Source organism: Hypanus sabinus, chromosome 8, assembly GCF_030144855.1.
Source record: "Hypanus sabinus isolate sHypSab1 chromosome 8, sHypSab1.hap1, whole genome shotgun sequence".
Classification (NCBI taxonomy): domain Eukaryota; kingdom Metazoa; phylum Chordata; class Chondrichthyes; order Myliobatiformes; family Dasyatidae; genus Hypanus; species Hypanus sabinus.
In genome coordinates, this window is record NC_082713.1 from 16,456,962 (window position 1) to 16,470,058 (window position 13,097).

At 41.0% G+C, this 13,097-nt stretch overlaps 1 protein-coding gene across 3 annotated transcripts in view; it reads left to right on the top strand.

The window, feature by feature from the left end:
* The window catches only part of LOC132397919 (E3 ubiquitin-protein ligase RNF128), a 153,626-nt gene extending 141,905 nt beyond the window's left edge, over nucleotides 1–11,721 (top strand). For 2 of the 3 annotated variants that reach the window (XM_059976728.1, XM_059976726.1), the window contains exons 5-7: nucleotides 2,633–2,729; nucleotides 5,670–5,844; nucleotides 6,505–11,721. In XM_059976728.1, the coding sequence (XP_059832711.1) occupies nucleotides 2,633–2,729; nucleotides 5,670–5,844; nucleotides 6,505–6,638 (406 nt within the window). In that variant the 3' untranslated portion in view covers nucleotides 6,639–11,721. The other variant, XM_059976729.1, reaches the window with a different exon arrangement.
* The last annotated feature ends 1,376 nt before the right edge of the window (nucleotides 11,722–13,097 follow it).

The following is a 13,097-nucleotide window of genomic DNA, read 5'->3' on the forward strand; positions in this document are numbered from 1 at the left end:
AACAACATTGGCCCCTTTTTCAATTCTAGCACCTGTTTCAGCTCATTGGATATTGAGGCCCTTCATCATCCCCAGACCCGGTCACACCAGTACAATCACGACCAGTCTTCCTCAGTCTGCTCTCTGCAAACCTAATCATTGGGAATCCAGTGAGCTCTGCGCTAACTTCTGCCAAATCCTGGTGTTTGATGTGGCTCGCAAGACCATAAGATATATGTGCAGAATTAGGCCATTTGGCCTGTCGAGTCTGCTGCACCATCTCATCATGGCTGATCCAATTTTCCTCTCAGCCCCAATCTCCTGGCTTCGCCGCATATCAAATACAATACAAATACGATACAAATACTTTATTGTCACCAAACAATTGATACTAGAGCGTAGTCATCACAGTGATATTTGTTTCTGCGTTTCGCGCTCCCTGAAGTACAAATTAAAGTAAATATAATAAAAATTTAAATTATAAATCATAATTAGAAACTAGAAAAGGGTAAGTAAGGCAGTGGAAGTCAGGTCCGGATATTTGGAAGGTACGGCCCAGATCCGGGTCAGGATCTGTTCAGCAGTCTTATCACAGTTGGAAAGAAGCTGTTCCCAAATCTAGCCATATTAATCTTCATGCTCCTGTACCTTCTCCCGGAGGGAAGTGGGACAAAAAGTGTGTTGGCTGGGTGGAACTTATCCTTGATTATCCTGGCAGCACTGCTCCGACAGCGTGTGGTGTAAAGTGAGTCCAAGGATGGAAGATTGGTTTGTGTGATGTGCTGGGCTAAGTTCACGATTTTCTGCATCCTTTCATGTCCTGACCAATCAAGAATCTATCAACCAGTGTCTTAAATATACATAAAAACATGGTCTCCATAGCTGCCTGTGGCAAAGAATTCCACAGATTCACCAGCCTCTGGGTAAAGAAATTCCTTTTCATCTCCATTCTATAAGGACATACCTCTATTTTGAAGCTATATCCTCTGGTCTTAGACTCTCCCACCATAGGAAACATCTCCACATCCACTCTTCCAAGGCATTTTACCATTCAATAGGTTTCAATGAGGTCACCCCTCATTCTTCTGAATTCTGGTGAATACAGTCCCAGAATCATCAAATGCTCTTCATATAACAAACCATTCAATCCTGGATTCATTTTTGTGAATCTCCTTTGAACCTTCTCCAGTTTCAGCACATCCTCTGTTTGATAAAGGACCCAAATCTGCTCACAATGCTCCAAGTGAGGCCTCACCAGAGCTTTAGAAAGTTTCAACATTACATCCTTGCTTTTGTATCCTGGTCCTCTTGAAATGAATGCTAACATTGTATTTGCCTTCCTCACCAGAGATTCAACCTGTAAATTAACCTTTAAGGAATCCTGCACAAGGACTCCCAAGACCCTTTGCACCTCAGTTTTTATATATTCACTCCATTTAGAAAATAGTCAACCCTTTTGTTTCTTCTACCAAAGTGCATGACCATACACTTCCCAACACTATATTCCATATGCCATTTCTTTGCCTAATCTGTCTAAGTCCTTAAGTAGCCCCTCTAATTCCCCAAACTACCCAAACTCCAGCTATCTTCATATCGTCTGCAATCTTTTCAACAAAGCCATCAATTCCATCATCCAAATCATTGACATATAATGTAAAAATAATTGTTCCCAACACTGACCCCTGTGGAACACCACCAGTCACTGGCAGCCAGCCAGAAAAGGTATTTTTATTCCCGCTCCTTGCCTCCTGCCAATCAGCTACTGCTTTATCCATGTTAGAATCTTTTCTGTAATACCAGGGGTTTGTAGCTTGTTAAGCAGCCTCATGTGTGGCAACTTGTCAAAGGCCTTCTGAAAATCCAAGTACACATCAACCAATTCTCCTTTGTCTCATCTGCAGTATTCCAACAGATTTGTCAGACAGGATTTTCCCTGTAGGAAACAATGCTTACTATGGCCTATTCTATCATTTGCTTCCAAGTACCCTGAGACCTCATCCTCAGCAATGGACTCTAACATCTTCCCAACCACTGAAGTAAAACCAGCTGGCCTATAGTTTTCTTTCAGAGGAGATTGACAGCAGCTTGGAGGCAGAGATATGAGGGACATTTAAGAGACTCTTAGATAGGCACATGGATGACAGAAAAGTGAAGGGCTATGTAGAACAAAAGTGTTAGACCTTTGAGTAGGTTAAAAGGTTGGCATAACATTGTGTGGGCTGCAGAGCCTCTATTGTGCGGTACTGTTCTATGATCTAATGAAACCAGTTACCTCTGTTCATCAATATCAGTGTTGGGGATTACTGTGGAGTTATAAAATAATGGATGGGAGTCAGTCACAACCACTGTTCCCTCTATGCTGTACGGATGTGCGACCACACAGTAACTGAAATGCTCCCACATACATAGCCTTTGTTGCCGCACAGCTGGAGATTTTATTTATATGATGTGCTGTGCAGTTTTCAGGCCATGTCATAACTTCCTGCTCAGAGCAATGGTTGGTCTGCGCAGCTGAAAAAAATTATTAGAGGGAATGTTAGTCACAACAATCATATTGCTGATAACGGAGGATTTGCAGAGGCCATTGGTAATTGTCAATAAACAGAGGAGGCAACCAGACTTATTTTTTATGCTTTTGTGATCTTTCTTGCAGCCATTTCTTCCACAAAAGCTGTATTGATCCCTGGCTTTTGGAGCACAGAACCTGCCCCATGTGTAAATGTGATATCCTTAAAGCTCTTGGAATCGAGGTGAGTTTTTCATGAGTCTGCTCTGTAATGTCTTGTAGATGTTGCTACAGGAAAAGATGAAGACCAAAAGACCATAAGATACAGGAGCAGGATTAGATCATTTGGCCCATCGAATTTTCTCTGCAATTTCATAGAGGCGTAGCCCAGAAATAAGCCCTTTGGCCCACCTAGGCCATGATAAAGCCATTTAAACTGCCTACTCCCATTGTCCTGCCCCAGGAATATAGCCCTCTATATGCTTACCATCTATGTACCTATCCAAATTTCTCTTAAGCATTGAAATCGAGTTCGCATGCACCACTTGCGCTGGCAGCTCATTCCATACTCACAACCCTCTGAGTGAAGAAGTTACCCCTCATGTAACTCAACAATCGCTCAAGACTCTCACTCAGCCTCCGTATTAACTGTGAGTGATTCCTCTGAGAGCAAGTGAAGTGAAGCCAACACTTATCATGGCTGATTCATTATTCTTCTCAACCCCATTCTCCTGCCTTCTCCCCATAACCATTCATGCACTTACTAATCAAGAACCTATCAACCTCTGCTTTAAATACCCAATGACATGGCCCTCACAGCTACCTAGATGATTATAATGATACATGGGCTTTGTAAAGATAATCACACTCAAAAGAAGGAATCTTCCTTTTATAAGCCTATGTTCACAACCTTTATATTCTAGAATGCCTTACTGACAATGAATTACATTGTTGTAAAATTGGAAATACAGTAGGAAGCTTATGTAAACAGCAAAAGAAAATCACCAGATATGCAGACTCGAGGGGCCGAATGGTCTACTTCTGCACCTATTGTCTATTTTAGTGAGATTGGTTGGAGGATTTTAGAATATAAAACAGTAATCAAGTGAACAACTAATCTCTAAGTCTACACAATGTCTATATGCTTTCACTTTCCTCACATTCATATGCCAATCTAAATGTCTCTTAAAAGTCCCTAATGTATCTGCCTCTACTGCTACCCCAGGCAGCATATTACAGGCACCTACCACTCTCTGTTTAAAACCCTTTCATCTTCAAAATTATTCCCTTTCAACATAAATGAATGCCCTCTCGCATTAGACATTCAACCCTAGGAGAAAGATGCTGACTGCCTGCTTTATCTATGCCTCTCATAACTTTATAAACCTTTGTCAGATCCCCCTCTCAGCATCCACCACTCCAGAGGAAGGAACCCAACTTTGCCCAGCCTCCACGCAGCATCCTGGTAAACCTCTCCGAACCCTCTCCAAAGCCTCACATCCTTCCTCTAATGGGCAACCAGAACCATATGCAATACTTCAGATGCGACCTAACTGGAGTTTTATAACAGCAGAATAACTTCCTGACTTTTGAACTCAATGCCTTGACTAATAAAGGATGCCATATACCTTCTTAACCATCCTATAGGCTCTGTGGAGTGGGCCCAAGTGACCTTGTTAGTATTTAAAATGTGGTTGTTGACTTTGTTTTATATCTAGCTGGGATTAATATTTCATTAGAGAGAGCAGAGCTCATTCGACTAAAAACTCTGAATTGGTTCAGGTGTCCACAGTGGGATTTGAACCCACAGCTTTTTGACTTGGAAGCAGCTTCTTGTGCTGCTGCACTGTGGTTCTTGAGACACAAGACACTGCAGATGCTGGAACCCAGAGTAACACAAGATGCTGAAGGAACACAGCACATCTAGCAGCATCTAGGAAAGAAATGGACAGTCAACATTTTGGATTGGGACTCTACAGCTGAAGGCTCTTGCCCCAAAGCATCCACTGTACATTTCCTTCCATTGATATGACCTTACCTGTCGAGTGACTCCAGCATGTGTGTTATTCTTTAGGTCTACAGTATCTGTTTGATATTATTTAGAAATGCATAATTAGAACCAAATTCGACTGGACGCAATTTTGAGCCATTGGCCTGAACATGCCCAACTTATTTTTCAGCCTTATACTTATCCTTGTAAGCGGAACAAGTGCTACACCTGCCCTTACACTTCCTCCCTCACCACCATTCAGGGCCCCAGACAGTCCTTCCAGGTGAGGCGACACTTCACCTGTGAGTCGGCTGGTGTGATATACTGCGTCCGATGCAGCCCTTTATATATTGGTGAGACCCAATGCAGACTGGGAGACCATTTCGCTGAACACCTATGCTCTGTCCACCAGAGAAAGCAGGATCTCCCAGTGGCTACACATTTTAATTCCACGTCCCATTCCCATTCTGATATGTCTATCCATGGCCTCCTCTACTGTCAAGATGAAGCCACACTCAGGTTGGAGGAACAGCACCTTATATACCGGCTGGGTAGCCTCCAACCTGATGGCATGAATATTGATTACTCTAACTTCTGTTAATGCCCCTTCTCCCCTTCTTACCCCATCCCTTATTTATTTATTTACTCCCCCCTTTTTTTCTCTCTCCTTTTTTCTCTCTCTCTGCTCATCACTCATTGCCTGTTCTCCATCTCCCTCTGGTGCTCCCCTCCCCCATTCTTTCTCCCTAGGCCTCCCATCCCATTATCCTTTCCCTTCTGCAGCTCTGTATCCCTTTTGCGAATCACCTTTCCAGCTCTTAGCTTTACCCCTCCCTCTCCTGTCTTCTCCTATCATTTCAGATTTCCCCCTCCTCCTCCTACTTTCAAATCTCTCACTATCTTTTCTTTCAGTTAGTCCTGACGAAGGGTCTCGGCCCAAAACGTCAACTGTACTTCTTCCTACAGAGGCTGCCTGGCCTGCTGTGTTCCACCAGCATTTTGTGTGTGTTGCTTGAATTTCCAGCATCTGCAGACTTCCTCATGTTTGCGTTATTTTTCAGCAATTGTGGTACATGAATGTCTTGAGCCTCTGTTGATTTATTATCTGTGGAGCAGCCTCAATGGGCCAAATGGCTTAAATCTGCTACTAATTCCCATGACCTTACCTATGCATTTGATTTCTAATTGCCACAGGTTGATGTAGAAAAAGTTGAGGAATCTCCAGATTTGGAACATGTATCGAGTGAAAGAACTGGGCAAGATAGAAACACTGAAGTTCCTGAGCATGCCATTTATACCTTGCCTTCAGCTCACACCCCTGAGCATGGACAGCAGCAATCTCCAGTGACTGAGGACAATCACCATTTCAGTGAGTAGTTATTGCCTTGTATTTCTCCACTCTGTCTAATCTGTTAAAGAATGGCTTTTAATTTGCCCACAGCCTTAGTTTCATTGACCTGCCTTTTACATTCCAAAGAAATACGGGTCAGGGATAGTCATTTGTGGGCATGTTATGTTGACGCTGGTAGCATAATAACACTTACTGCCCCGGCACGTCATCGGACTGTGTTGGCCATTGACACAAATGGCACATTTTACTGGATGTTTCAATGCACACGTGACAAATAGAGCTAATCTTTAGTCTTTATTTTACCTTTTGATTTTAAAATTAAATATAGAAAATGCTGGAAATACTAAGCAAGGCATGCAGCCTCTGTGGAAAGAGAAACAGAGTTAATGTTTCAGGTCAATGTTAAGTTCTACAACAAGTCTTCAACCTGACACATTAACTCAGTTTCTCTGCCCACAGACGCTGCCTGACCTGAGTTATCTGATTTTTGATTTCCAATCTGTAGATTTTTAATTTTCATTTAATTTTTAATTTTCAGATGCTGAAGATTTAATAGATTTTGTTTAAAGATTCAAGTCAACGAAGCCGTGAAAGTTTGATGGCATTTCCTAGCTGCTTTGGCGCGTGTTATTATCTCTTCCCTGTGCCTAGATCACTGTTTCTCTGTGCTCCCCACAGGCGAAGAACAGCGTCTCTTCAATAATGATGCTCGAAGGAATGCTCTATCTGTCTATGTTCTGCCACAAGACAATCCAGCCTATGAAGAGATTGACCTGCGCGATGAAGTGAAGTCAGGAATTATTCCAAAGTAGTAAAACAATAAAGAGCCCGTCAGCCACCAACTGATACAGAGTGTCCCTCCCTCCAGTGAACATTTTGTTCCAAGTCTTTGGACTGGCTCACAATCTACATTTTTGCTGCATTTTTTACACCAATGTTTTAAAATAAAAGTCATTTTAGATAGCCTAAATATAATGGACAAATTGTGATTAGAACTGGTTTGAATTCTCAGGATCTCACGCAATCAGTCTGCTTTAATTTATCTGAGGTCCTGTGATTGCATGAGTAGGGTGAGAGGCGGAGATTATTGGACATTATTCTAAACCCTTGTTTGGAGATCGATGAAACCTTGGGTTTCCAAGATTGAATGGGCTGCTGTATTTTCCCCCTGGTATCTACTGTATAATGGAATCTATTTTATTATGGGCCTTTAAACCATGCCTCAGTTCTGCTGACCACAGCACGAGAAGAAAATGCATACAAAAGATTAATTGTTCATCCGATTAATACAATGCTATTGCAAAGAACTTGTGTTGTCTATTGGTGGCATTGCTCCCAGATAATTGGATCCCTGATGTGAAGAGACCTTTCACTTATTGTTCACATAGTTATAATGGTGTTGCCAGTATACTTGCTTCATAATTACTGGTACATTTACTGGTATTTTACTTTACTGAAAATAACAGATAATTTTTGGGGGTTTTTTCTGAAAAAGTAAAATGATCAGTCATAAAGGCAAGTTATTCAATCCATTCAGGGTTCAGGGATTCTGAAGAAAACCAAATCCACAGCCCTAAAAATACAAATGGCCTTTAATCAAACTTTGTGGTCGAAGAGCATTTTTAATGACCCTTTGCGGAATTGGCTTCCTTTAAGCAAATTACTGATTTTGTTTCCAAAAGCAAATATAAATCCTGAATAAAGTTAATCTATTTTGGAGATAAAATGTGTTTGTGGATACGTTATTTGAAGAATATTATCAATTATTTGCTTCCACTGTTGAACAAGTATAAAAGGGAAGCAAAAATTTGGGAGAGGAAGATGTGTCAGCTCCTGATGTGGAATTTTGTATTTTTTTTCCAAAGCATTTTCTATGTTAATGCTTCAAGTTCTGAACACTGTTTTTTTGTTGAAAGTTGTTTTTTTTTCTGCTGCTGGTCACAGACTGCATCTTCAAGAGTCCCAGGAGTAGAAGGAACAGGGAAAATTATCTTCTGTTTTTAACTTTTAATAGACTTTCTGCAATGGCCCAACTTTATACCGTGTTCTCAGAGTTCTTACACACATTGAATTTAATAGTATTTGGCTGATGAACAACATGTGTCACATGTCCTCACTCAACAATGACAGGTGACTTTCATATTGAAACCTATTGAATATTGAAAGGCCAGGATCGGGGGTTCCCAGCCTGTGGTCCATGGAACCTTCAGTTAGTGGTAAGGGTCCATGACAGGAAAAAGGTTGGGAACCCCTGGTTTAGATAGAGTGGATGTGGAGAGGGCATTTCCTAAAGTGGGGGAGAGAAGAACCAGACAGAAGGATGTCCCATTAGAACAGAGATGAAAAGGAATTTCCTTAGCCAGAGGTGGTGAATCTGTGGAATCCATTTCGAAGTAATGCCGTGGAGGCCAAGCCATTGGGTTTATTTAAAGCAGAAGTTGATAGGCTCCTGATTAGGAAAAGTGACAGAGGTTATGGGGAGAATGGGCTTCAGAGGGTAATAAATTGGTCATGATGGAATGATAGAGCAGATTAGATGGGCCAAATGGCCTAATTCTACTCCTATATCTTAAGGTCTTATTCAGTAGATATACCTGGTGTGATGCTGCAGATACTTCATTGGCTCATTTGGTTAATTATTCATACTATCAATACAATAAAATGATATGCAGTAACATTCCAAACCCAGTAGGGTTGCATTGTGAATCACCCTCTAGAGATCCTTGAATGTAAGAGCCTAGAAACCATATGAAAATGCAGTGCTTACAACTTATTATCACACTTTCCAAAACAGTTCCTGCTGCCTATTACTTTGGTAGACTGAGATCTTGTTAGATTATAGTTTCCTTAGCATTTACCACAGTACTTTGCACTTGGTTTTCTGACACATCTTCCCGCAGAGTCATAGAATGCTACACCACATAAACTGGCCCTTCGACCCATCTTGACTGTGCTGAACTACTATCCTGCCTGGTGCTATCGACCCATGCCCTTAACTCCCCAGACCCCTCCCATCCATGTACATATTCAAATTTTGCTTAAATATTGAAATTGAACCCCCATCCACTATTTCTGCTAGCAGCCCATTCCACACTCACACCACCCTCATGTTCCTCTTAAATATTTCACCTTTCACCCTAAACCCATGACCTCTAGTTCCAGTCTCGCCCAATCTCAGTGGGAAAAACCTATCTGCATTTACACTATCTATACCCCTAATAGTTTTGTATATCTAAGTATATATTGGAAAGTTATCACTGTGTAATGTCCACCATTCATTTTATTGTACAGGGATTTATATTTCTCTTCCAGACATAAAGCTAAATTTATTTTCCAGGCATGTGAACTGTGTATGGAAATCCATTTTACTGATTAAAAAGATCTTGTGTTGCTTTAAATTTAATCATTTTAATGTGGTACAAGTTCTAACCTTCTGACATTCCTCGTCTCCTGGCTTCAGCCATCACCTTTTATCTTGTGCTCCTTCCCCTCTCTCCACCTTATTCCAGCTTCTCCCACCTTCCTTTCACAATCTCAATGAAGAGTCTCTGCTGCAAACGTTGACTGTTTATTCCTCTCCATAGATGCTGCTTGGCCCCAGCATTTTGTGTGTGTTGGTCTGGATCTCCAACACCTACAGGGTCTCTTGTGTTTACAATAACTCCTCCAAGTATCAGTTTCTTCGGAAACACGCCACAATTTAACAGAAACAGCTGACACCGTTATAGCAGTTTAGCGAATAGAAATCAAACCTCTCCGAGAATGTTCTGTCACTCTCATTAATAATGAAGTAAATGAAAAAGATGCCAGGCCATTACCTCCATGAAAAGCAGATAAGGTCTCCACATAGATCAAGCTAATACTGAAATCTCAGTCAACTTAATTAAAAGATTAAAAGCCCAGAATCATCTTGATACTTGTGAGAAACTGCTATGTACAAACTGTTAAAGTAGTGACTGAAATGTTTTTTGGCTGTAAAGTTATTGAATGTCTTGACAGGGCAGCTTGGTTGTGGAAGTAATGGACTGCTGTCTCCAGTGACCTTGGTTCATCCAGCCCTTGGGTACTGACCATGTGGAGTATGCACGTTCTCCTTTTGACCGTATTTCTTTCCCCGGGGTCTTCCAATCTCTTTCTGCTGTCTTGCATGTTGGTGAGTTAATTGACCACTGTAAATCGCTCTACCCCCCCCGCCCCCGTGTAGATGAGTGTTAGAATCTGGTAGGAGTTGATGGGGATGTAGGAAGAATAAGTTAAAGGAAAAATTACTGAACAATGAGATTGTGCTATGAGGTAGCATAGACTTGATGGGTCAAATTGACTACTCTCTGTGTCCTTAGAAAATATAGCACAGGACTCGAATTTATGTGGTCCTATTTTAATCTGAACAATATTAGAAGCAGATAGTTGGATCTAGCATTTTGATTATTTTGCTTTATACTCACTGGCTGGTTTCAATAGATGCTAAAATGGAACTGCGATGTTGAGGACAATTGTACACCAAACGATAACATGGCCACCACCAACACTTAGCTGTCACAAGGGCAGGAATGGCGGCAGAATGTTCCGGGGTTTAAATGTTTCAAAAGAGCCTGGGAGGAAGGCAAAATAGGTGGAGGACTGGCATTGCTAATCAGGCATAGTATCACGGCTGTAGGAAGGGGGTTGTGGTGGAGGGATTCAGTGTTGGTGGATGCAAAAATCATCAATAAAAGTGTGGCATTCTCTTACTTCACTTCCTGTATTAACCTGGTGTATGTCTTGTCTGGTCCTGGTGACTGACCTACCCTAAAGTTTTTCAAACTTCTACCACACCCTTTTACTGAATGTCAACATGTTCTACCATGTCATAATCCTGTTCTCATACACACCAAGGTCGAAGTCCTTCTCACTGCTGAATACTGCAGATAGAACATTACAACACAGTACAGGCCCTTTGGCCCTTGATGATGCATAACATGCTTTGCAGCTGTCCCATAATATAGAGGTCCACCTAGTGTTTAAGCTGCAGTCATTCTTCATTCCTTCTTCATACTTCCCGGTAACAATGTTGTGCAGCTGGTAGGTTGGAAAACATTGTGTAGAACAGATCAGTTCTCAAGAGTCCACCAGCTTCTGGATTTGCTCTTTAGGTATTATCCTGGCACAAGTGGTAGTTCATTAGGAATAATTACATTAATACCAGCGGGGTAGCAGTCCCCAGTGCAAGTAAGAAATAGCACATGTAGATATGATGGACAGACTCTGTGGCAGGAAAGATCTCATGTCAGTGTACTGGCCGCTATGTTTTATTCCTCTCACTTACCTGGCTGCTGTAACTAGCTGCAATATTGATTAAATCCTGCCGTTCTGAAAGAAATCATCCACCTCCAACCATCCATCAGTCACCAAAGCTACTGTATTAATGATAAGTATAAAGGATTGCTGAACCAAATCCAGTGTGTTTCCCAATGAGCAGAAGTGATTAAAATCACCCCATCCCTAACCACCCCAAAAGAACCATCCACTTCTTGCAGTTTATCTCCTGTAGAAGATTTTAAAGCCTTAATGATTAAAAAAATAAAATTACACTTTGAAGCAATATGCAACATTCATATTAATCTCATGCACTTTATGACGGGGACTTGAATGATTCTTTACTAATGTGCCTCCATGGGTGACCTGGATTGAGAAGGTTCTACCTGAATACCTGTGAAAGCAACTTCTCAAAAAACTTTGAGAACTTTATGGTGGTTTTTTTTAAGGCACGTGAACAATTAAGGAAGGAATCAGCATTTGTACCAGAATTTTCTGCTTGGAAATTTATTGTACATGATTTAAAACATAAATTGTAAGAACTGCTTTATCAAACTGTACATTTTGATGATTTAATAAACTTTATTGTTTCTAAATTAATTTCTCTGGAATAATCTGCATGTTGGTATTCCATTGATGGTTAAAATATGGAGACTTCTTTACTCATTTGGTCTGTCAGACTCAGACACTTTAGAGAGCATTTATGCTAGTTATTAGCACTAAAAAAGCACATATATAATAAAATTCATGTATAAATTTTGAAGAAAGACATCAAATCAAGCTCTAGATGATACATACATTTGACTGCATGCCTGTTATGGGACAAGCATAAGAAAATTAGCCCTTATGATCAGGGAAAAATCAGGACAGATTGAGATTCAAATTTATTTATGTATATCAAAACATACAGAGAAATGTATCATTTGCATTAGCGACCAACACAACTTCTAGCGCCAATATAGCATGCCCGAACAACACAAAACAAAACACAACAAGCAGCAAAACAATAATACCAGCACAAGCTCCTTGTCTCAGAAAGGATGTGTTGTCATTGGAGAGAGTCCAGAGGAGGTTCACGAGGATGATTCCAGGAATGAGGGGGCATCTGCCAACTTTGGGCCTGTGCTCACTGTAAGTTAGAAGAATGCGAGGAGATCTCATTGAAACTCCCAAATGTTTGAAAGGACAAGATAAGGTGGATGTGGAGAGGATGTTTCCTCTGGTGGGGTTGTCCAAAACAAGAGGGCACAACCTCAAAATGGAGAGGCGACTTAGAACAGAAATAAGGAGGAGTTTTTTTAGCCAAAGAATAGTGAATCTGTGGAATGCTCTGCCACAGACTGCACTGGAAGCCAGGTCCATGGGTATATTCAAAGCAGAAGTTGATGGATTCCTGTTTGGTCAGATATCAAGAGATATGGTGAGAGGGCAGCTGTATGGGTTTGAATGAGATAATGGAATTAGCCATGATGAAATGGCAGAGTGGACTTGATGGGCTGAATGACCTAATTCTGTTTCTACGTCTTAAGGTCTTTCATCCCTCCCACCCAGGCTGTGCCAGCATGAAAAAAGCTCCAAGGAATTTTACCTACAAGGCTAAACTTAATATACTGAAAAGGATCTCCTTGAAACAAAGTTTGCTTTTGGAATACAAGATTATGATTGCTTCAGAAGCCAGCCCTTTTGGAAAATGGTCCAAGCATTCAGGAGCGACAATCAAAACTTAAGGGAAATGTCACTAGCAGAGAAAGAAAACCTTGTGCAGAGTGTCTATGCTCAGTAATTCACTGCCAGTATGGATATTGGAAACAGAATCAATGTGTGTTTGGCTCCCTCTGCCTTTCCACATTGATAGCTCGCTCATATTTGAATTAATAACCAACCATAAAGACTCTGAAGCTGAAAACATTTTGAAGAATTATTTCCCTTCAATTTGTTCTTCTAATTAAATTAGAAACAGACTATAAAAGTCATGC